Raw genomic sequence first — 23089 nt, 5'->3', positions numbered from 1 at the left:
CTTGGGATCATTGTCCTATCACATGACCCAGTTTGGAGTTTTAATCAGACATATGTCCTCATATTATATTCTAAAATGTCTACATATAGACTCTACTGTTTATGTATAGAGTGGCATTCATGGTGGATTCAATGACTGTAGGGTGCCCACGTCCTATGGCTGAAAAACACCCAAATCATCATCCCTCCAACACCACGCTTGACTTTTGGCATAATATGTTTGCCATTTGGTTTGGGTGGGCGACCGTAGTTCAGGGGGTTGGGAAGCTCATCTTGTAACTGGAAGGTTGCTGGTTCGATCCCCAGCTGTTTTGGTCATTGTGTCCTTGGGCAAGACACTTCACCTACCGCCTACTGGTGATAACCAGAGGGGCCGATGGCGCGATATGGCATCCTCGCTTCTGTCAGTCTGTCCCAGGGCAGCTGTGGCTACAACTGTAGCTTGCCTCCACCAGTGTGTGAATGAATAGTTGAATTGTAAAGCGCTTTGAGGGTCTCAAAAAGCACTATATAAATGCATTCCATTATTATTGCTTGTTTGATGCAGCTTTGCAAACCTAAATTGAATTGCTATGTTCTTTTTAGAGAGAATAAGATTCCTGCTGGGAACCCTTCTGAACAAACCTTGTTCTTGTTCTTTTCACGCTAACCAAGGCCTGTAGAGTCTCTCATGTAGCTCTTGGCTTTTTGGGAATTTTTCTGAGCATTGTGGTCTGATCTTATAGTGAAACTGCTGGAACGTCCATGCCTGAGATTGGCGAGAGTCTTCAATGTTCTTTACTTGTGAATAATCTTTCTCACTTGACTTCAAATTGGGTGGAAATGGCTTATAATGGTTCCTAGGTTGGTGGGTAGCAACAGCTCCTTCTTTAATGTCATTGTGTTACATTGTGTGACTACCAAACTGATAAAACCTCTACTTTTACAGAGGTGTTCACACTTGTTGGTGATTAGCTAATCAAGTGCATTTGATTAGCAGCACCTGCTGGCTACCTACTCTCTTAATTCCTATGGACGCTAATCTAAAAATTGATGCTCCTGTAAAAACATCAATTTTTAGATTAGTCTACAAGGGGACCAAATTTTAAGGTAACAAATGGCTAAAATTTTGGTTGATAAGGTAGGAGAAAAGGTCAGTAAATTTAGCTTTAAAAGAACAATTACTGTAAAATAGGACCAGCTACATGTTTTTATCATCACAGGGAATAATATCAGTACCACCAGCTGATACATGTTTCCCTCTTAAGTATACATTAAAAAAAAATCATAAAATGCCAGGCTAGCAATTACAAGTTGAATGTCAAGCTAAAATGATCCAATTTCAGTGCAATTAGTTACTAAGTCATTGCATGGAAGATGAAAAGATGTGTTATTGTTAACTTTTACAGTATTCTTGCAGAATATAGCAACACACACCGGCTGACTTAAACTGCTTCTTCGAAAACAGCCTTAGTGAGCTTTTTATATCTACTCAAATAATTCTTTCATCGACAGGTCAAGAAAAGCAGTGGCAGACACCGAGTCCTCTGAGTTGTCCACAAGTGAGAAGAACAAGGCAATAGAAGATGGACAGAACAACAATATCGAGCCAGCTGCCTACTTATCAGGATAGATCTCATGATGCGAGATCCCTGCTTATTCCCTCATCACTTGCACCTGCCCACGGCTTATATCTATCTGCAATTTGCACCCAGACACATATTATTCTATGAGCACAGGCACTCGAAACTGGCCTTCAGTGTTCCTGCACCACTTTGTTATCCACAACACAAATGCGCCACAGTATGCACTTGTGCATCTCTGTTCACTCACAAAAAACAAATTATGAAGAACTCCAGGACTGCAGGAGTGAAATGGACTCCTGGAGCAGCAGCTATGCCCGAGCGAGGCATTTTTCCTGTCACCAAAAAGAATGGCTCTCAGCAGAGTGTCACTCATATAATGTTACATCCATCTGGTGCTCTAATATCTGCTCAGCCTCTACTCTGAGCAGTTGCTGAGGTGAAATGGTAGTCACTTCCCTGCCAAACACAAGACAAAGCCACATCTGATCAGCTGGTCAACCATGGCCAAAAGCTATATGTGCTGCTGCTGCTTGGATGGGAGACTGATTTTTAGTCCGTGGTGGTTATGTAAGTGTAACATGGTTCACCAGTGCTACATAAAAAATGACAACAAGAGTGGTTATAAGATGGAATTAGACCGACAACATAGCAGATGGGCAGCAGGTGTTGAAGAACACTGAGGATGACACCATTGTACAGTGTGCTCTATTTAATATCGGGACATGAGCACGACAATAGGAGTGCAAAACATTAAAACTGGACAACTTTGAAACATAAAACAAGATATTTGATTTAACACAGAAAACACCAGTTCCTCTAAGAAAAAAAATCTATGTAGCTAAATTGTAGAACTGAGTGTGAATGGCTCATTTTATCAGAGCAGCAGGTACATGTTGGTAGTGGTCATGTTGCATAGCTTTGCCAGTTAACAAAGATGATAGGATTTTAGCATTTGGTTTGAAGTCCCAGTTCCAATCAGCAGCAGATATAAGCAAAGCATCCCATATGTTTCCTTGACTTGCTTATGGGTCATGTGGAGTCATGATGTGTATTTAAAATGCAGCTACCAAACTGTAGCTTTTTTTCTCAACCTTGGATGTTTATATGGAGCTTTTACGTTTCATGCTGACTTTAATCAGTGTGTCCTGATGGAAATCTTCATCAAAACGCTGACATTTTGGACTAACCTTTGCTTCAATCTGCAAATGACAAGCTGGGTCTTCACAAAAAGGTTCACTGCGATGAAAACATAGAAAAAAGCTAGAGGGTAGATGTTATATGTTCTGCACTGAACCTCGCTTTGCACACGCTTCTTCATAAAGTGTAGCATTTATGCACAGAGAAACAAAAAAATAAAGATCTTATGCTGTGAGTGAATATTTATCTCCTTAGGGTGGTTTTCTAGATGATGATTAAGCTGACTCCTAGACTGCATTCATTTTTCAGTTATTGTCTGCACTCATGTCTGTTTTTGTATTTTTTACTTATGTTCTTCCTGTTTTGTGTTGGATACAACCAAATGCATATGTGCCACCAGATAAGTCTGCAAATTTGTAATCGCTGTTAATTGCTCCCATAAAAAATAGAATCCATTTGCAATCTGTCGCTGCATCAACACATTTGTGCAGCTGCTACAACACTGATATAAAATTTGGCAGCATCCAAATGAATACAAGGCGTGAAAACACCCTTCATTCATTCAGTAAGATTTGCCATAGACTTGTTCAATATTATATCCAAAAACCACACCTGCCTCTGAGGTTTGCAGAGGGGTGCCTTAGACCATAGATATGGCACACAGCTGGTTCCCATAGCTATATGTGCATGTTTTAAAAACCTGAGCTTTTTTCACAATCTGTAAGTCAATGTGATTTATACTAATCCCACTGTGCCACTCTGTTGACCTTGAGCTTGTCTAGCTGCAGTATCACTCAATCCTTTCAAGTCTATGATCTCTTGTAATTACATTTAAAATATAGTTTAATCTCGAATTGAATGACTCTTGGCACTTTTCTACTGAAGACAGGTGCAATGTTTTTCAAATTACTTTTGTGGTGTCGTTGTTGTTGTTGTCATAGATGTGATTTTAGAAATCCAAAGGTGGGTTTCTGTAAAAGGTGTCTGTATATTATAAGGTGGGATAGTTCAGTAGATGGAATAATCCTGGATACACATCAAGCAAACAGTATTTCAATTTGATCTTATATGGGTATCAAAATGTTGGAATTATTGCCTCAATGTGGCACATTTTCCACCTTCAGAAACCCCCCAAAAAACAAAAATCAAAACTCAATGGCAAATGGTACTTGACCCAGGTAATATAATTTCTCAACAAAACATATGTGTTAGAAGAAAAAGAAGAAGAATTTAGTCTGAGAATACACTTGTTCCACACCTGTGAATCTCACCCCTCTTACGGTTTTGTTGTCCTTTAGTTGTCACTGTGTGTTTATTGTAATTAAATGTGTTGGAGTTGCAAACTGTTAAGGTGTGCCTTAAATAATAACTTTCTTTTTCTGAACCAACCTGACTGTCCTTGTGCTTTATTTCATTAAAAAAAGAAAAGAAGTTTGATTTGGAGATTACTCTGCTCCAGTCTAAAGATAATGCTCGCCCCCTAGTGGTAACTGACTAGAGGTACAGTGAGTCTTGGATTGGAAAACTATGGTTAATGTGCAAAAAGAGTTGAGAAGAGAAAGTTGAAAACATTTTTGATATCACGTGGAGAAATCAAAACCAAGCTAATGTATATTGAAAAACCTGCTTCAGTGGCCACTGTTTATTGTCAGTGCGATACTAGGCTAAATTGCCAGTGGATAAGTGTCTCAGGGAATTCCTTTATAATGCAGTCAGTATCAAACAAACTCAAAGCATTTCCTGTCCCTTTTCTCACCCACATGCATCTACAAACTACAGACCTGAGACCAGCCCTTCCCTAGGTCATCTAGAAGGCACAGTCCAATCTCTCCTCCATAGAAACCAGAGCTGAGGCAGCACTTTCCACATAAATGGCTGATCTGAGTTGGTGGGGATGGGACTCTCAGCTGATAAATACTTCCCCAATCTGCTGGGCATCAAACAGATATAATCAGCAAACCTCAGCTTAATGATCTCTCTGCTTATCAAGAAGTGTAAGGGAATCGCTGCCAGTTTGTTAGTGCGTGTGCAAAAATGAGAAAATGTCCACTGTATTTGATAATAAAGGTGATTTATTACTTATAATCTATCATTTTCCAAGGCAAATAAGAGTGCATTAACGCTCTCAACTATTAGTATATTTCCAATAACACTTAAAGTACAGGAAATAATAATACTACACAGTCAAACCCCTTATTTTTATTACTACTGCATCAGCACTACTTCTCCAAGTGGGAAAGGAAAAGACTGGATGAGTCCCACAGGCTTATCTGAAACAATCTGAACTCCGTAAGTTAAATGTAAATGTTAAGGGAAGGAGAGATATTCATAACTCGACCTGTTACAGCGTTGTTTGTCTACATCGAGTGTTTTTGCAGTTTTTGTGCATGTCTGAAGATGCTTGACAAATTTCTGGAGAATATTCTGATAATGATGTGAAATCAAACCACAGTGTGCACTTACAGCCACCACGCACACTTCTGTTTAGATTGCGGTTGCAGACTCATTGCTTCGTCTGCTTTTCCCCATCATTACAGTGATGTCATGAGACATTTACTCACTACCTAACAATCCAAGAGGGACCTCGCAGAAGTTTTACTGCTGGACCATAAAACTGAGGGCATGTGTATGTAGCCCCCGCTATGAAAGAACTATGAGAGACTATGGACACTTTGTCCAGCCAAAGTAGTCAGATTTTGGTTGTAAGGCGTCCTTTTTTCTTTGTTGTGGAAGCACATGTAATTTTATTATGTTATTTTCTTAACCTTTGTTTAAAACAAAATGCCAACATTGCCTGGAGTTCTGAGACATAACTATGATTAAATTTCACTCGAGGTGTGAGTCGTACACCTTTCTGTACTGCTGGACCTTGTAATGGATATGCACACTGTCATTGTTACAGTCCCATCCTCGCTGCAGCGCTGACAGTATGTTTGCTGAAGTTTTACTGCAATGATTATGCTAATTCTATTGTTGACAGTAATAAGATGTATAATGCATAATAAGCTGCTTCACATTTCCAAGGCAGTGGGAAGCCTTTTAGGATTTCAGGATAGAGAAACACTGAAATCCTGAACAAACTGTGCCACAGCTATGTTTCCATACCAGTAGCTGCAGGAGGCTGCGTTTTCCATAATGAGCTAATAGCATGACACATGCAAATAGTTAGTTAAGACAAAAGCAGACACGGTTCTGACACGTTGACTGAGAAACCTGCATAACAGGCATCTGGCACTAATAAACTTTGCTATTAGAATAAATGTTTTAAACCATGAACCTTCCTGGAAGTTCTTCTGTATTATTAGAGTGCGGACCATCATACTGCCACCACCATGTTTCACTTTCTTCTTGCTAAATCATGAACACTGAGCCTAACAGAGGCAGATGAGCTCTTTTTCTCTTAATAAACAAAATCAGATTTCAAAATAGATTTTTTATTTACTCAGGTTATCTTAATCTACTACTAACTTACTTTAGCACAGCACTGTAGATCTTGCACATGTGTAGAGATGTCAGAAGTTCTTCAATCATCCCCGGAGATATGCAGGCCAATAAAGCAGAAACTGTGGCCACATAAAGATGTTTATGCAGAGGTATAGTGCTGCAGGGCTCTAATCACTATTTATTGGGAAGTGAGTCATGGCAATTTTTCACACAATACATAGGAATGACCTAACATGTGAAGTGCATATACCATGATGGTGCCAGAACATTTGTCCAAACAATGTCCAGAATTAAAAAGTAATTATGGATGCAAAACAGATGTGAAGTGAAAGAAGCAAAGTTAATCAAAGTAGATCATTTTTATAGTGTATCGTACAACTTTCATTTGCTGCTAGTGCATTTGTTGTAATATTTTCAATTATATATCTGCTTCAAATGATTGTTTTTTTTGCCAACTTTTTTGGAAACAGGGTTGTAAAAAAACTGTCTTGAAGCCTTGCTTTACACACTCAAACTACTCTATTAAATATTCACATACGTCTTGATGTTAAATAATGAATATTATAAAATAAAACAAGTCAGTCAATAAGTTGCAACTCATGTTTATTCCGGAAACAAATCATACGTCCAAAGCACACTGTATTTTTGACCTGCCATCTCTGGGTTTCGATACAACAGTAAAAAAGAAACAACATAAAAACAGTAACAAAGGTTGTCAAACTAACATAAATACAACAAACCACCTGCCAGATTAAAAAAAACACAATCGTCTTCCCCTCTCCCCCCACAATGGGCCAACAACAGAATATAAAGCTTACCTTACTGCACTGCAATCCTCTGCCTTATCAAGAAACAGCAAAGACATGAAAAAAAACCAAACGCCCCCCAACACAATCACATCCAGAGTATTTAGGTAAACTGAACTGGGCTCAGTTATATTCGTGCTGATGTTAAATGTGCTGCATTAGAGGGCTATGCTGTGATAGCAAGGGAATGACGGGCTTCCCCTTGTCCTAGTCTTGAATGACAAAATAAAGCCAGAGCTAAAGTGTTATCATAAAGCAGGTTTGTTATACTTCATCAATTCATTGCATCAATCTTTTTTGTTGCCCTCAGTTGCAAAGCTCTTCAGTTAAAGTCGTAGTTACAAGGGACAGTTACATTTATTTTTAATTCGTGTGATCATCCTTTCATAATCTTTTTTCCCCTCCCTTTATCCTTTTCGAGATGATTCAGGATTGCAGAAACAGCCAGTAAGTTAGAAGCAAATGCAAAGGACGGTTTCTCGCAAAGCTCTTTTTTTCTAGTGACGATGGAATGCAGGAACCAAAAACTCATATAAACCTTTTTTTGGGTTTTAGAAAGAAATCTGAAAAAAAAAAATGTTTCTAATAATTCTTCTTTCTATTCTTTTGTTTTCACATAATCTTTCCCAAGCAGATTTGTCCATATTCCTTTTTTTTTTAAAACATCAATAATCAGTACAGTACATCATGGGGATGGTAGTCACCAAAAAGCAAAGAGGAGGAGTGCAGCAGTATCATGGATCACGTCACCCATATCAATGCGGCCCATGCAGCTCCATGCCCGACAGCACTCCTGCCCTCAGATTCGATAACTACCTTTTACTTGGTCCAGGAAACCCAAACAAGCTGCAACAACATCATCCACAAAGCTACATCACATCTACCATATGTACAATGCCACCTAGAGCTAACCAAACATACTGCAAGATAATACATGGCTACTGTGGAATCTAGTGTTATGTTCTGCTGACTATGGAGCAAGCAGGCTACTGAAAAGGGGTGACATTGAAAGCCGAACAGGATGAAAGAACGATAGCGTCATTCTGAGACATGTGGTATCCATTTTCCTTTGCGAACAGGGTTTGTTTTTTGTTTTGTTTTTGTGTGATTCCTGATGTTTTCACATTGCCAAAGTACCAGATAACTATTCCATACAGATGAGTAATGAGACTTAGATCAGTCATGTGAATTTGGTGGAAATTTCACACTTTCAGTAAAAAAAAAAAAAAATTCCCAAAACACAACCATCAATATACTTGACGCTGGTTCACATTCCAGAGGAAAAGGGATACTTTTCTCATATGAGCATAGTAGCATTGTGACAGGTAAGGCATGAGGATTCAGTGTTTTGCTTTTTTCTTTTGTTTGTTTTTGTAACTTTGAAATAATCGTGGTCCTCTGCATCTCCTCCCCCCTCCCCTCTTCAATCCTGCACTCTGGCTGTTGTCATTTTCTTTCTGCGTGTCCTGCTGTTTAACTGAGAGATGTGATGTTGGAACGACCACCAGGGGGCACTACGATGCGCCTTCCAGCAGGCCTGATGGGGATGTCATCAGGGGTGGGAGGACCTGCAAAGAGAGAAAAGGACAAGATAAAGAGACCAAAGATATCGGTTGGGGGGAGGGGGCAGAGAAGCAGAGTCAAAGAGTATAAAAGGAAGACATCTGCAGGGTTTCTCTGAGAAATGAACACATAGATTTCTAATTAAACCCAATCAAATTCCTATAAATTACTTGCGCTTGCATGAAAAACACTGGCAAGCAATTTAGATATTGGAGGAACATACATTTATAGTTATGCACTGATATTCCCAAGTGCATGTTCATGAAATTAATGTTAAAGTGCGATTTACATATGCCTTTGTGTAGGCTACTGTTTACTTTACAACCCCAATTTTTCTTAAAGCTGTGAAAATAGGTAACAGGGTAAATATTTATCATACAGTAATGGGTAAAATGTTCTTTTACCATGTAAGATCTAGAGCATTTGGCCTATTATATGTTTGTTTAATCTCAACGTCATAATCCTATGAAATACTATGCTATTGGTGATGTCTCAGGAATGTATAAAAGTTATATGATTACTGTATTAAAATAAAAAATAAAATATCCCACGACAGGATTAAGATCTCACCAGACCCCTCATTTGAACCCCAAATCAGTTCTCTGCTCTAAAAAAAAGTAAGCCCCTAGCATAAAGTGTTACAAAGATATATAATCATCTAATATTTTGCCCCTTCATATCTGATTGGTTAGGCTTTACGGAACTAAATTAATTTCTTGGGGTGACTGGGTTGAATTTAAGCTCTAACAATGTTAAACCATATCAAATGAGTGTAACTCGATCACATATACAAAGCAGTCGGAGCGCCTCTGCCCTTGTACAAATTAGGTTATGCTGTGTCGTTTTGTTGAGATGAAAGTAACATAACAAAACCACCGAGATAGTCTTGTATGTTGGGACTACAGCAATGTGAAAACATGTGACAGATTAAATAAATTGGAGAACTGATGATGGGATTTACTCCCTTTTGCCCTCCACTGGAAACCAGTAGCAGCATTTGTCAATCCTGTCAGACAGCATAGCTTTCATGTCATCACGGCACACAAATAATTGCCATGATGCACTCACGTTATTACTTTCCCAACACTAGAGGGCTTCTTGAAACACATCATTATCTATGACATATGGTATGTATCACTGAGGTGACAGGGGAATGCAAATGTGAGTAGACCTACTGCTGTACGAGGACTGTGAAACATTAACAAAAGATGCTTAAGTCTGACATAAAGAATGGTGTTTCCAAATGATAAGTCAGGCTGTCTGGTCCAACAAATGATCACTGCGTATATAAATGGAAAGTGGAATGATGTCAGACTGTGATACACTGTGTCTAAGCAAACAATCCTTCCCAACTTCTTCCAGACAAGCAAATGTACTCTGCAGGCGGTATCCCAGGAAAACTATAACAGATCAGACTCAGTGAGAGAGCATGCACACGAAGGCACATACAATTGTACAACAAACTTACTTAAACACGTTAATATTTCAAAGCCTGGGAAAGTAGGAGCAGTCTTACTCCCCTCTTAATTCATGTACTCAAATTTAGAAATTCTTTCCAGTGGAGGTCATTGTCTTTTTTCATCTCTGAGTTCAAACACTTGCAAAGACAGGTTGCTTAATACAGTAAATGCCAAACTTCATTAAGTACAGTTGTTTATCCAAATGAGTTATCAGCTTTTAAAAATTATCCATATATTTGTAACGACTTCCAAAGACTACAGTGAACCCAGCTGTGGTCTCTCCAGGTTAACCAGAGTTGCTCTCACTGATGTAATGCTACACATGGACACATTTAGTCAGTCAGGGAGGACAGAATCAGCTACGGTCGCTCTGTTTGATTGTAAAACAGCGGAAACACTGAGTGGCTCAGGATTTTAACACGAGTATGAAGCGTCACTGCTTGGTAGCTTGACAAAGTGCATTTCTCACATTTGTTTACTTGAAGCTAATCTAGTGCTGCCCTGACACATGGGCACAATCGTACTGTCACTCAGCAGCCCAGCAAAATTTAACAGATGTCAAACGTGAATGTTATTGTGAGTTCTCACATTAGATAGGGTATCTTAACAAACCATGTCCAGATGACTGCAAATGCTGTACTTTTGTAAGCTCGAAATGTAGGTTCAAATGTAGTGAAAACTTCAGTTCCTGCAGCTTTCTAAAAATCTTTTCAAAGTATTTTCTTTTACGCTACCTTGTTAAATGTATTTGTTGGCTTTTTGCCTTTATTTAACGGACACATTTTAAGAGAGACAGAAAAGAGGATGAGAGAGAGAGAACGATAGAGAGGAATAACAGGAGGTAAAGGACCCGGAGCAAAATTAAAAAACTAAATTAAGAATATAAAAAACAGACACAAATCTTAACACATATCCTGGCTTTGCAAAGCCTACAACAGTTCATGTTGCTAAAATATTAAGAGGGCTTGAATTCTATTAGAGAGGCTGTATTACTGTAGTTGATGTTAATGTCAACATGTGTTATCTTTGCCAATATCCACAGATTCGTATAAAGAAATGGGAAACTTATGTGTTTTTGTGACAGGCTGCTAGTAACAAAGTGCTGAAAGATACAATTTAAAAATGTCTGTTTGTTAAGTTGTCTGCTATGTGCAAACACAACACAGGTTCATCCCTTGAGTTAGATGACTTTTTTATGCTTGAATGAGTCATAGGTCAGCATTAAGTGGTTTAATAAAAACATTCCTCTGAAAATAGTCAGGTACGAGGACTAGACTGGAAATGAGTGAAAACTATGAAAGACCTTTGAAATAAAAATGACAAAACTGTCTTGCTTCTTGGGAGCAAAATATAAAGTTATACAAAGTGGATCAAGACTTTTGCACATATTTTAAACGCTTTTAAGATTAAAGGCGTGTTTAATCCAGGGTCATGTTTACTTTACATCGAACAACACTAAAGTAAAAACTTTTACTGACTGTGTCATAAATTTAATTTAATAGAGTCTTCAATCAGACTCAAAAGAACTCAAGCAACTGCCTTAATGAAATGCACAAACAGACAGCTCTTTTGGAGCATTATGTACTGCAAGCAAATGCATGCCATACTGTGCAAATTGTAATGCATGAAATGAGATAATAAGACATTATTGGGTTACTCTCCAGTCAGCCAAGGACTTTTAATAAATCATTGACAAAACGCAAAGACATGATGAGAATCACATGACTGTTATCCGACTTCATATAATGAAGTAGTAACTGAGTTAAAATAGAAGAGTATGAGGGTGGTTTAGCTGATGACCATGGATGCTCCTCTAATGTTTGTACGTACAGTATGTGGACAGATACGTGGAAGAAATGACTGGGTATCACAGGGATTGTTGTTCTATTAAGAAAGTGGGCTCACCGCATGGTGCAGGGTTACCTGCTAGACTAAATCCAGACTGGTGCAGGTTTCTGACAGGCTGTTTGGTTGGAGAAGTACGGGCCGAGGCTGAGGGGGTACCGCCGCGGGACATGGAGAATTCAGAAACTGGGCCATCGTACATTCCCCTGGGCACTGCCCTCAGAACAGCCAACTACAGGACAAACAGAAAGAGCAGAGATGGTAAAAAGAAACATAAAGCATGGCAGCATGTAGAAACAGAACCAAAATGCGGGCACTAGGAGAAACATTATGGCATTTTGCTGTGCAACAAAAGGTTAAACGCAACTAGCTTCACACATGTTTAGCATTACATGGCTGTCTGTATAACTGTTTGTGTGTCTAAATTATATATGCATCTTTTCCTGCCAAGAGTCAGTTCCAGATTTACAAATCCACACAAACATACACAGAAACACGCAAACTGAAAAACGAACACACACAATCAAGCCCTTCTCGAGGTTATAGAACAGAAGAGTCACCAAAATACAGTTATGTATTTATAAGCTTTCAAATCAAGTTGAAACTATTAGCTGACTGTGAAAAGCCATTGTCTGTATGTCTGTCAGTGGCGTGACTCAGTGGAATCTTGGAAGCTCGGTCAAGACTTAAAAAGAGACATCTGTGAATGAAGAAAAGCATAACAGTGACTGCTACCAAGACAAACAGCACACTGTTACTACAGCTCCATTTTTTCATCAGCAGCCAGCTGTGAATTAAGAAACTGTTGGGCTATGAGATTTCTCGGGCCGTAAGAAAGATGGCAAGAGAGCAGAAAGCAGGGGCTGCTTTAAGTATAAGCTGCTATAAATCACATGGTTAAATGGGCTCATTTCTCACACTTTGAACAGATGAGTAATACTTTTGGGTGGGTGTCTAATGAAATAGTGCTACTTAACTACAGTAGCTTTCTGGGTTTGGCCCTGACTGCACATTAACATTTAATTTACCTTTAGTTTGGGTTCTCTAAGTTTCTACATGTATATCTTTTTCTATTCGGATACTTTCACAAGTTCTCCTTGATTTCCCACCTATTCAGGAAATACATAATCAATATGGACAATATGTTTTACACCTTACTGCCAACTGATACCACTCCCATGTCTGTATGCTGAGTATGAAGCATCAAGCATGTATAGCTTAGCATAAAGACAAACTCCCTATGTATCAAGAAAGCATCAAGCTCTCTCCAACCTCAGCTACTCAGTGGCTCTTGATGTAATCAAAGCCACCTTCCTAAATATCTTTTAAAATCGAGAGTCTAAAGTTAAAATGCAAGTTTAATAGTATGAGTAATCCTCTTAGCGTGTGCGGTAGGTCTCTCTAAAAGTGTTATCCAAATCCAAAGTCAATGTATCTTTATTAATCCGAGATGACAAAGCCATGACCACCCTCAGTGTATGGACCTTACAGCGTCTAAGCACAGTCAGTGCCCTGTGGCTGAACCTTGGAGGGTGATGTCAGAGTTATTATATCTCCCCCACATCCCACTTCATTGCCTCCTCCATGGCTGCCCTCTTTTCTCCCCATCATCCTTACTTCCATTTCACCCTAGACTCTCCTTTCCTTTAGGTACATCCTAGAAGGCCTTAAAGTCCTTCACTGAGTTTTTTTCCATTTCCTTTGTATTCTATGGTTTTCTAGTTATGTTATTGTTATTCTGGCAATCTAACAGTGCAGTGAGTACTGTGACGCAGTTCATGTTGTTCAGTTCAAGTTTTATACACTAACTATATTACCACATGTAAAATGTAGGCTGTAAAAGAAGAATAACTGCACTTACCTGCTTCCTGGCTTTAATACGCTTATAGGCAAAGTCAGGGAAGGGAGAGCAGGGAATGAAGCGGCCCACTCCGGAGGTGGCGTGAAGGTTTCCATCTTCCAAAACGATCTTACCCTGGCAAATCACCACTAGTGGGGCGCCACGCAGCTCCATGCCCTCAAAGATATTGTATTCAGCAGCCTGAAGCACACATATGATATTGTCAAAGATTGTTGCAGGGGCAAAGAAACTAGTGTTTATTAGATAAAGTTTCCTATAAGTTATATGCTAAATGTACTCTTCAATGACTGAGGAGAAGAGGTTAAAACTTAACTCTCTTTCTCGAATTCGTTATCATTCATCACCTAGTTCTTTACACTTGTCTGTTTGGCATGTACAAACAGCTGCCCTCATCCAGCTGGGCTCAGATGCCTTCGTAGTACTTTGTAGTATCACTGCCCTTCCCTTCTTCTGGCTCTGCATGCTCTTTCACTTTTCTTTCTAATGCTCTTTCCAGTTGTCCACTTCTTAATGTGTTCACTCCCTTGCCTTCTCTTGCTTGATTTCTGTAATCCTTTGCATTTTTTAACCATGTTGTGCTGTTCATCCTCCTCCATTTTTCCTTGTGCCAACTTTCTTTTTTTTGTATGTATGTGTAATCTCTGATGGTCCCCTCCCCTCATTCCATTGTTGCTTATTTCCTCTGCACACGGCCCTGTTTTCTACTGCCATCCAAATTCAGGCCAGAACAGGACATAACTAAGACTCGCTGCATGCCAAACATGATGTCATGACTAATCTGAGCGGGCTCTCAGTGTCCAACAGTATTGCTGCCTGTTCTTCTCTATGTATCCAAATACCCTTATGCGCATCTATGTATTTTATGTTGACAATAACAAGCAATCAAAACCAGATGTGGGTTTACTGATAACGCACTGAGATATAACACAGTTCAGGGAAAGCATTCCCCAACACAGTGTGCTGGTAAGCAGGTCAGCTCCCGTTTGATTTTGCTGCCCATTAAGGCAAGACACTTGAAGACAATAGGATACAATGTAGACTACTTAGCTTACATTTAGACAATTATTTTTGGAAACCAAGATTTAAACACGACTCTTTGAATAAGCACTTGAATGTGCGTTTTGGAAGCTTTTTTTTCTCTGTAGTCTGAAAGAAAGCATGTCGCTGAAGAGAAACAGGCCCCACATTTAAAAATTGATCAGGGCACGAAAAAACAATCGTTTTGCCTGCAATGGTTCTCCTTAAGAGAGATTTATTTGAAGTGGGAGCTGCTGTGCTTTTGTCATCTGTTTCCCTCGGTGATTTTATAGCTGGAAGGGCGACCAGGAGGAAATGAAAGGGGTGACATCATTATGTAAGAACCCATGGATCCTCGGTGGATGTACTCCACATTTAGAGAAGGCATATTATTAGTCCACTTCTCTCTGCTTCACGTCTTGTTCCTCCATCTGGAGACAGCGCCATAGTCTCGTCTTCCAACAAAAACAAATGTCATCGAGCCTTTAAGCAAGACAAACTGAAATCTACACGTTTCAATTCATCATTCCTGCGATCAATTTAGATACTACTAGCTTTTCGGCGAATGCATACTCTCCCTGCTCGTGGACAGTGTTTATGCAAAAGCAGGATTTGTCCTAGGCTGCTGAAGCCGTAATTTCCTGTGTGGACACTTCCTCTGCTGCTGAGCGGCCCGAGAGGAATCTTTAACATCTGTGTAATGGCAGAAACCTCATTACTCATATATACCGTGCGTACTGTACACATAGTGTGTATGTGCGGAGCACAATGTGTGTGAGGCCCTCGGCTTAAACTGTAAGTGTACAACAGGATGCAGTTTCACATTTCTAATGTAATTTCACTTTCAGTATCGAACTCTGAACTCATAACTACACACAAAGACGCTCAAATTTCGAATGGCCTTAAGTGCAATTTAAAAGGGTTATTCATTTACATTCTGCTGACCTTTTTACACTCGTTTCCACCCGCTCTCTTAGGAAAATGTGACAAAACATTTCTTTAATGTGAAAAAACCCCCAAAATGCTAACCTACAATATTATACATAACTCAGTGCATTGGAAAGCAGGAGGAAATGGAGTGCACTATCACCTCTGGTCCAGGCTGCATATTGTGTGAGATGTTTCCCATGAAATCAAAAATACATTTCAACCAAAGTTGCTTTCTACTTATGAGACGTGCAGCTTGCCAACAAGCAGTGTATACAGATGTCCAAAATCTCCAAGGTTTTATGAAACCATCTGAAATATTAGTGTTTACAGTAACAGAATCTCATACAATGAGAGCCATTCTTTAAACCCACTTTTCCAATTATTCATGTATTTTGGAGGATCTGTGCAAGTGAAAGTGATATAGAGGAAGGAAATACCTCTTGATTATACAGCACATAGATTCTCTGTGGATTAACTGCAGTTCTGCTGAACTAGACATTTTGGCAGCATTTGCATCATTGACAGATGTTTGTTTGCTGTTTGTCTGATTTTGTTGAATAAGCACGGCATAAATCTTTTTTTTTTTTTTAAATAACTGCTTCATCATTATTGAGGAGTTTTGAATGTATTGAGTCTCAGCATTGAGACCTCGTCTTGTGGTGAGCCCAGTGTGGAGTGGAATTAGTGAAGATCCACTGAGAATTCATTTCCGTTCCGAGGTACTCAGACCTCTCTGGAAGCTGCTCAAAAATGTGCTTTTTTCCCCTCCCTAACTTACTCCCAGTCTCCCTTTCTCCCTCTCTCTTCCTCAGTCTCTCTTTTTCTTTGCCTCTTGCACACAGATGCAGACACTTACCTCCGATCGTATATTCTACTTGTCTGTCCCCCCGCCCAAAAATACATCTCACCCTTTAAAGCACAATTTTTTTCTTTTTTTTCTTAATTTAAAAAATACCAGATGTTTTGGGGTTTTTTTGTAACACAGCTGTTATATTTAACCAACTAAATCAAATAAGGTTTTGTGAGAACTTGTGAAGCATTACAGTGCCTATAGTTTTACAGCATAAATGTAAAACAAGTAGAAAGGGAAGCAAAAAAAGTAAAAAAAAAGAAAAAGAAAAAAAAGAGCCAGGACCTGCTAATTGAATTTAACTGATACTTTGGTCTGAGTACATACTGAGTTGTGTGTCTTGGCAGTGATGGTGCGAATGGCGTCTGTGTCCCAGATGACCAGATCGGCATCAGAGCCCACAGCAATCCGACCCTTACGAGGGTACAGGTTCAGGATCTTGGCTGCGTTAGTGCTGGTGACGGCCACAAACATGTTCTCATCCATCTTACCTGTAGTCTGAGAGCAAAACGAGCACAGCGCACGAGCAAATATTACTGGAAATGTTGAGACTGTATCCATTATCCATATATTAGCATTATGGAGCACACCCTACAGCATGTAGTCCTACTACTGAAGACACATTATTCAACTGACTGAATGGTGTATTTGTAGTATTAATGTAAATGCATGGAGGACGTTTTAAAACTTTGAGAATAAACTTTGTTGTGAAAATATCGATAAAAACAGTTTCAGATGATGCATTTTTCTTACATTTAAATCTCTCAACATAAGATACTATACGTAAGTGACGGTTCAATATTTTAGCATTAAAATATGAAGCTGCCATTAATGGGGGATTTCTTAGAAGATGAGTGGAAGCAGGGAAAACAGCTAGCCTTTGTCGACCTTTTAAAAATAGGCCTACTGACAGTCGGTCCAAGTTTGGTGTGAGCCAGGATTCTAAGTACTTGTGCTAAGGAAATGCATTGAGTTTTATGTTTAAAAGCCTACCCAAATTTCAGAGCCAGCAATGCACTTTACAGCAATGCTCAACAAGGCTGCATGTTAATTATACGGACACAGTGATATAGAGAAAAAAATAAGGCTAGAGTGCTGTTTAAAGGGGAAAAACAGACATGGACATGTAAAAGAGGCACAGAGAGTGACATAGTGGAGCTGCCGAGTGAAACACCACAGGTGACTGCTAAAACAAAGCTAAGGGACATAAAGTTGCTGATGTTCCTCTGGGAAAATCGTAAAAATCTAATGAATCAAGATAAAAATAAAAATCACACATCACTATGCGCCTCTATCAGTATGTGACTGTCCTCACCACAGCTTTGTCCCAAATGAGAGCCATCCTCTCCTCCACGCCATTGACACCTTCTGGGATCTGGGTGAAGTCATCCTTGCCAATGGCCTTCTGGGCCACGCTGAAGGTGCAGTGAGCGCTGCCAGTCACACTCAGGTCTCCACTGGGAGGAGAAGAGGCATATTGAAGGTATTACACCAGGGCAGTAAAGTCTGTGTACAGCATTAAAGTTCTGTAAACCTAAGTAAATATGCTTCTACTTCAGCAGGAGAAGCAAAACAAAACAGAAGGGGGACTGAAAGTAAAGAAGTATGCAGCGTGCCAGAGTTTGTCCTTCCAGTGTAAACCATTACTAATGTTTCCTGTTTCCACATGAAGCAGTAACTCACTTACCAGATGAAGTCCATTTCTTGCACAACAATTGCTGATTTTTCATAAGAAACACAAACTTTGGATGTATCTAAATCTAAAATCTAAACTTTAATAGCTATAATTTTATAACACAGTGGTGTTCATGGCACTTACAAAAAACAATGTTTCTGCACATGCAAAATGAAGTTGCAAAGCGAATGTGTACCTGGACAGGAGTGTGTTCAGATAGTCTGGAGTGGTAGGATCGGGGCTAAGAGGAGGTGATGTTACAAAAGAAGCTGCTTTGGCCCAATTCTTGCTCCAGTAATGTGTCCCATCAGTGCCCAGACTGGCTGTGATTGGCTCCCCAAACACAACATTTCCTGGGAAAAGAAAATCAGTCAAAACTTTGTTAGACGTCACCAAAGTGCCAAGTGTGAGGGTATCCATTTGCATAATCATCAATTGCGTTAGTGCGCCTTTATTTTTATTTTGTCAGCAGTTTAGTCTCGCTAAAAGCTTTGGCAATTCATGTGAAAGTTTCCAGCAGGGGGACCATGCCAGCATTGGCAATGCACAAATTCCACTTGCTCAGTTGCAGCTGAGGTTGTTCTCTTTCATGCACGGTTTGAGTCCTGTCACTAACACATGTGTGCTCTTATGCTTCTTCATAGTCCCTTGCACTAACATACGTTATTATTTCCTGGTTTTCATATAACAGCTCGGGAATGGAGCCAAACAAACGTGTCAAGCTCATAAACGCTCCTAATGGATTCACCTGAGTGCAGAGAAGGATATCTGAGGTCAGCAATCTGGTGTGTTAAAACCTCATTTGGCTTTCCACCAAAGACATTCAAACACATATTGTTCTTCTCTGCTTGTTTTCATCACATTCTCAAAAAGTGTTCATTTCACAATCCATCTACGCCAGGCAGGCTCTTGGTTCACATCTGTTCTATCCTCTAAGGAAAAGTGTGTGTGACAGCTCAACCACAGAAAAGACCTGAACAACAAAGCTGAATGTTACTCTAAGAGTGGGATATTTTTTTCATTATACCAAACAGAGACAACTCAGCGTGTACATTTCTAGTCTTGGAAAACACAGAAAAAGAAAAAGAAAAACATATAAAGGCCCAGGACAAATTCTGCTTTTTACCTTTTTTCCGGGCCTGTGAGATGATGTCAGCAGCACTCTTGCTCATGACCCGTGTCACGTAGAGCGGACAGTTGGTTTGGCTGGCGATGGTGATGGCACGAAATACCGCCTCTGCCTCCAGCTACAGACGAAAGAGCACAATGCGGTTGACTCGGGAATGTTTTTCCCATTAAGATTTTGTCAAACAAACTTCAAATATCACGACCGCAGCAAATTATACATTTTTGGAGCCGTATCATTTGAATAATTTATTTTGAACCCGAACGACAAGGAGAAGCTTATAATTTTAAAACTGGGCAAGTCAAGGATTGTTTCAGTTATATTGTGTTTGGGTAGTTAAGTTTAATGCGATCAGCAAACAAATGCTTAAAAGAAACTTAAGTGAGGTCAGACTAACACCCAGTACTTGCAGATTTTCCGAGCTGGAAGGCTTTAAAAGCAAACATATTGGACACATTTTAGACACATGTCCACAATGAAAAGCACCTGGTGTTTTATTGTGATTATTGCATTTCTGAAATCTTCATCCCCATATTTGTAAATGCTGGCTAGCGAGAACTAAAAATGACTTTAAATACAAATACAAAATTCTACAAAGGTTTCAAGTAGAAACGTCACTGCCTCCATATGATGCAAACACTGTTTTCTTTGAGTCCAGAGGTTCAGTCTGGCTTCAATGACCACTGAATTAGTACTGAATAAGATAGTGTACACTAATAGAGAAACACTTGTCTGACTTTGCCTGCTTAAGAAAATCATGTTACCAATTTCTAGATTCTTAAGACTCCACTCAGCTACTTGACATAATGATACTGGTGGGACAGGAACCCTCTGCCGCAGCACAGAATGGAAAATCCCAGACAAGTTGTTGAGCTGAAAGTGTGGCTTTGATTTTTGTTGTTTGCTGAAGAAACATTCACAGCAAAAACTGGATGGAACAAGAGACTTTTTTTTCACCTAGTGTCTCAAATGTATCTGAAACCACATGTGTGTAACAGGAACAACGTGTGTGTCTGAGGACCAGTCCAAAAATGTCACTGTGCAGAATGTGATTCTTTACATGTACAACCATGTTTGTATTGTTTGCACACAAAAAATGATCAATTATAACATGGCTAATTTATTTGAATACTTTTTTAGGACAGTCCATTTCAAAATGCTTGCACATGCAAATGATGCATAGTAGCTAATATTTAATATAGTGTATGATGTGTGAATGTTAGACCTCTTCTGGCCTGCTCAGCACATGCCCCTCTGGTCCAGTGATACCCATCTGCAGCATCCGGGCCTGCTCCTGTTCAACACACATGCAAAAAGTCAACTGTTAGCTGCTCAGTTTATAGACATAATGTACAGTATGTAGAACTTTCTGGGAGGTCTTCATCAGTCTACAAACTTCAGAATGATAAACCGTTTCTGATTAGTTCTGCATGTGTTAAGTACACGAACAGCAGTTTTAACATGTGGGTCTGTGCATGGCTCAGAGCAAGGAAAATTTCACTTTCAGAACATCACCTAAAAGCAAAAACTCTGCTTTCAGGTTAGTTTTCTTAGGCATTAGTTTGTACCTTTCCGTGCATAGTGTCATTTAGAGTGACTGTCTGTGAATTCAAAATGTATTACGGTGACATGCTTCTGCAAAAAAGGCTTTAAGCGAGCATCTCATACCAGTGGAAAATCAGTAATACTCTGTCTTAGAAGCCTACGATTGGTCAGGCAGCTAAAATTAAAGACGGAGACTATATCAGCCAAAGGCAAGACAACTTGTACTGTAACTGAAGAAACTAGTGGCATTCCTGTGGTCAGTGCTCCCCTCAGCTATCTGAGGAGAAAAACTTTGTTGCAAGGAGCGGGACCTGTTGATGACAGACACGGAAAATCTAGACATGTCTACAAATGAGAGGAATCCCAGCTGTGTTACTACACGAAACAAATTTGTGGCTCTGATCAACATTGCTGCGCTGAGACTGTTCCCCTTCCCCAAACTCACACAGAAGAGGCTGCCTGGATGAAACAGCTCTACATTGGGCAAGCAAAAGCAGTTACAACCTATTGTTAGCAAGTAACGAAGTTTTTCAAGGTGCATTTCTAATACTTATGCTGCCTTCAGGAGATGCTCATGAAGTTGTTACAATAGATGGCCCTATGGCTAAATATGTTTGGAAAAGTTTAGAAATCTAGCATTGCTGATCTCGCTCCAAGGAAACATAGAGTCAGGAAAAAGTTATAGGATATGGGAATTATGGAAGTTGCAAACCTTTTCAGGAAAAAAGTCACTGAACTTTCAGTACAAGAGTTTTGAGAGGGGAGTTTATCTCAAACCGGCATTTATTGGCCATTTGAAGATGAGAAGCTGTGCTTTGGCATTTGTTTCTATGCTTTTCCATGGCTGTTGTTATAACAGAGAGCTTCCCAAGCTAGCTGAGAAGTGGGGTCCAGCCAAAAGACCAAAACACTCACCTAGGAGGGACACTAGTCAGATACCTAATCCACCTTAACAGAGATTTTTTAATGCAGAGTAAGATGGAAGAAAGACTGAACTCTTCTAAGGATGTGTCCAGACACCCATGGGAGAAAGCTAATTTCTGCCACTTGTAACAGCAATATTATATTAATATTCTTTTGACCATTGTTCACAACTCATTGCCAAATATGAAGAAGACCCTGCCCCAACCTGGACTAGGGAATCAGGTTGTAAAGCATATCCTCAGGTTCAGAGTTGCTACTTCTCCCCCTGCAGCTTTGCACTTGGCCACAAACATCTCCAGTGTATGCTTAAGGTTGAAGCCAGCAGAACCACATCATCTGCAAAAGCAAAGATGTGACCCACCCCTTGGGTGCATCTAGAACTTTGAGTTATAAAAGCTTGAACATAATCAGGGGCAGCTCTGGCAGCAAATCTAAACAAGACACCTCTATCTTAGGTGGTCTAAAGTACAGTACATGACATAATCAAGTGTTCAGACATGTTGGTCTTACAGATGGAAATCAGACTTCCAAGTTAAAGTTGCAAACTGGATAGGAGAGCTGGGAATTGCGATGAATCAGATCCAACACGCAGCCGCATACACACACAGTGACAGAATCCAGGCATGGTCTGGAGCTCTGACTAATACCAGCCCTCTCCATCCATCACCTATTACGGTTGATTCACTTTCATTTGTCCACAAAACGGCACAGCCCTGTATAAACTACACCCACACATTACAGTCCTACAGGAAACACAGTCTCCCTCTCATCAGTGACAGTGTGTTTAGTCTCTAAGTAGTGGAGATGCACTGTGATAAGACTAGAACAGTGAACTGAAGTGAACTAAACTGAAATAAATCATACTAAACAAAAACATATCACAGAGTTGGACCAGGCACAAAAGTTCAGAAAAAAGAAAAATGAGGCAGTGAGGAAGCAATGGAGAAAAAAAGGTGTCTGTTAGTGCACTCGTTTCCATTGTTACCTCAGCGATGATCTCGCCATTTTCAGCGTGGACCTGAGCGATGCCTCCCCGCTCTGCCAAGAAGGTAAAGACCTCATAGAGCTGGATGAGAAAGACACAGAAACATTGAAATTACAGTGGCACTTCTTTTATATTTCAAATCCTGCCTCGCTGTTTACTCAAAGAAAGGGCACTCCTTTTTAACTCAGAGGTCACCCATAAGCCACAATTTAAAAGAAGCCCACAATTTACATGATGTCTACTCCGACACGCTGCAATTATTGTGTGTGGTCTCCAGAAATGGTGAGAGTCATGTGGATGAACTGCAGTTGTTGTTATGTTGCTGTGCCACAGTTCCTTAGTGAGCTGCATGACATC

General features: G+C 39.8%; 2 protein-coding genes across 4 annotated transcripts in view; one reads left to right on the top strand and one right to left on the bottom strand.

Moving 5' to 3' along the window:
- The window catches only part of stk32a (serine/threonine kinase 32A), a 70970-nt gene extending 66885 nt beyond the window's left edge, over nt 1–4085 (top strand). The window contains exon 13 of the mRNA XM_063486368.1: nt 1494–4085. Coding sequence (XP_063342438.1) covers nt 1494–1611 — 118 coding nt within the window. The 3' untranslated portion in view covers nt 1612–4085. The remainder of the gene's footprint in view (nt 1–1493) is intronic.
- Nucleotides 4086–6731: 2646 nt separating this feature from the next.
- The window catches only part of dpysl3 (dihydropyrimidinase like 3), a 48967-nt gene continuing 32609 nt past the window's right edge, over nt 6732–23089 (bottom strand). For 2 of the 3 annotated variants that reach the window (XM_063488299.1, XM_063488301.1), the window contains exons 6-14: nt 22733–22813; nt 20504–20572; nt 19279–19399; nt 18349–18505; nt 17793–17934; nt 16805–16975; nt 13681–13860; nt 11880–12051; nt 6732–8519 (exon numbers count right to left, since the gene is read on the bottom strand). In XM_063488299.1, the coding sequence (XP_063344369.1) occupies nt 8425–8519; nt 11880–12051; nt 13681–13860; nt 16805–16975; nt 17793–17934; nt 18349–18505; nt 19279–19399; nt 20504–20572; nt 22733–22813 (1188 nt within the window). In that variant the 3' untranslated portion in view covers nt 6732–8424. The remainder of the gene's footprint in view (nt 8520–11879; nt 12052–13680; nt 13861–16804; nt 16976–17792; nt 17935–18348; nt 18506–19278; nt 19400–20503; nt 20573–22732; nt 22814–23089) is intronic. The other variant, XM_063488300.1, reaches the window with a different exon arrangement.

This window comes from Pelmatolapia mariae, linkage group LG10_11 (assembly GCF_036321145.2).
Source record: "Pelmatolapia mariae isolate MD_Pm_ZW linkage group LG10_11, Pm_UMD_F_2, whole genome shotgun sequence".
Lineage (NCBI taxonomy): Eukaryota > Metazoa > Chordata > Actinopteri > Cichliformes > Cichlidae > Pelmatolapia > Pelmatolapia mariae.
This window is presented reverse-complemented; position numbering and strand designations above follow the sequence as displayed.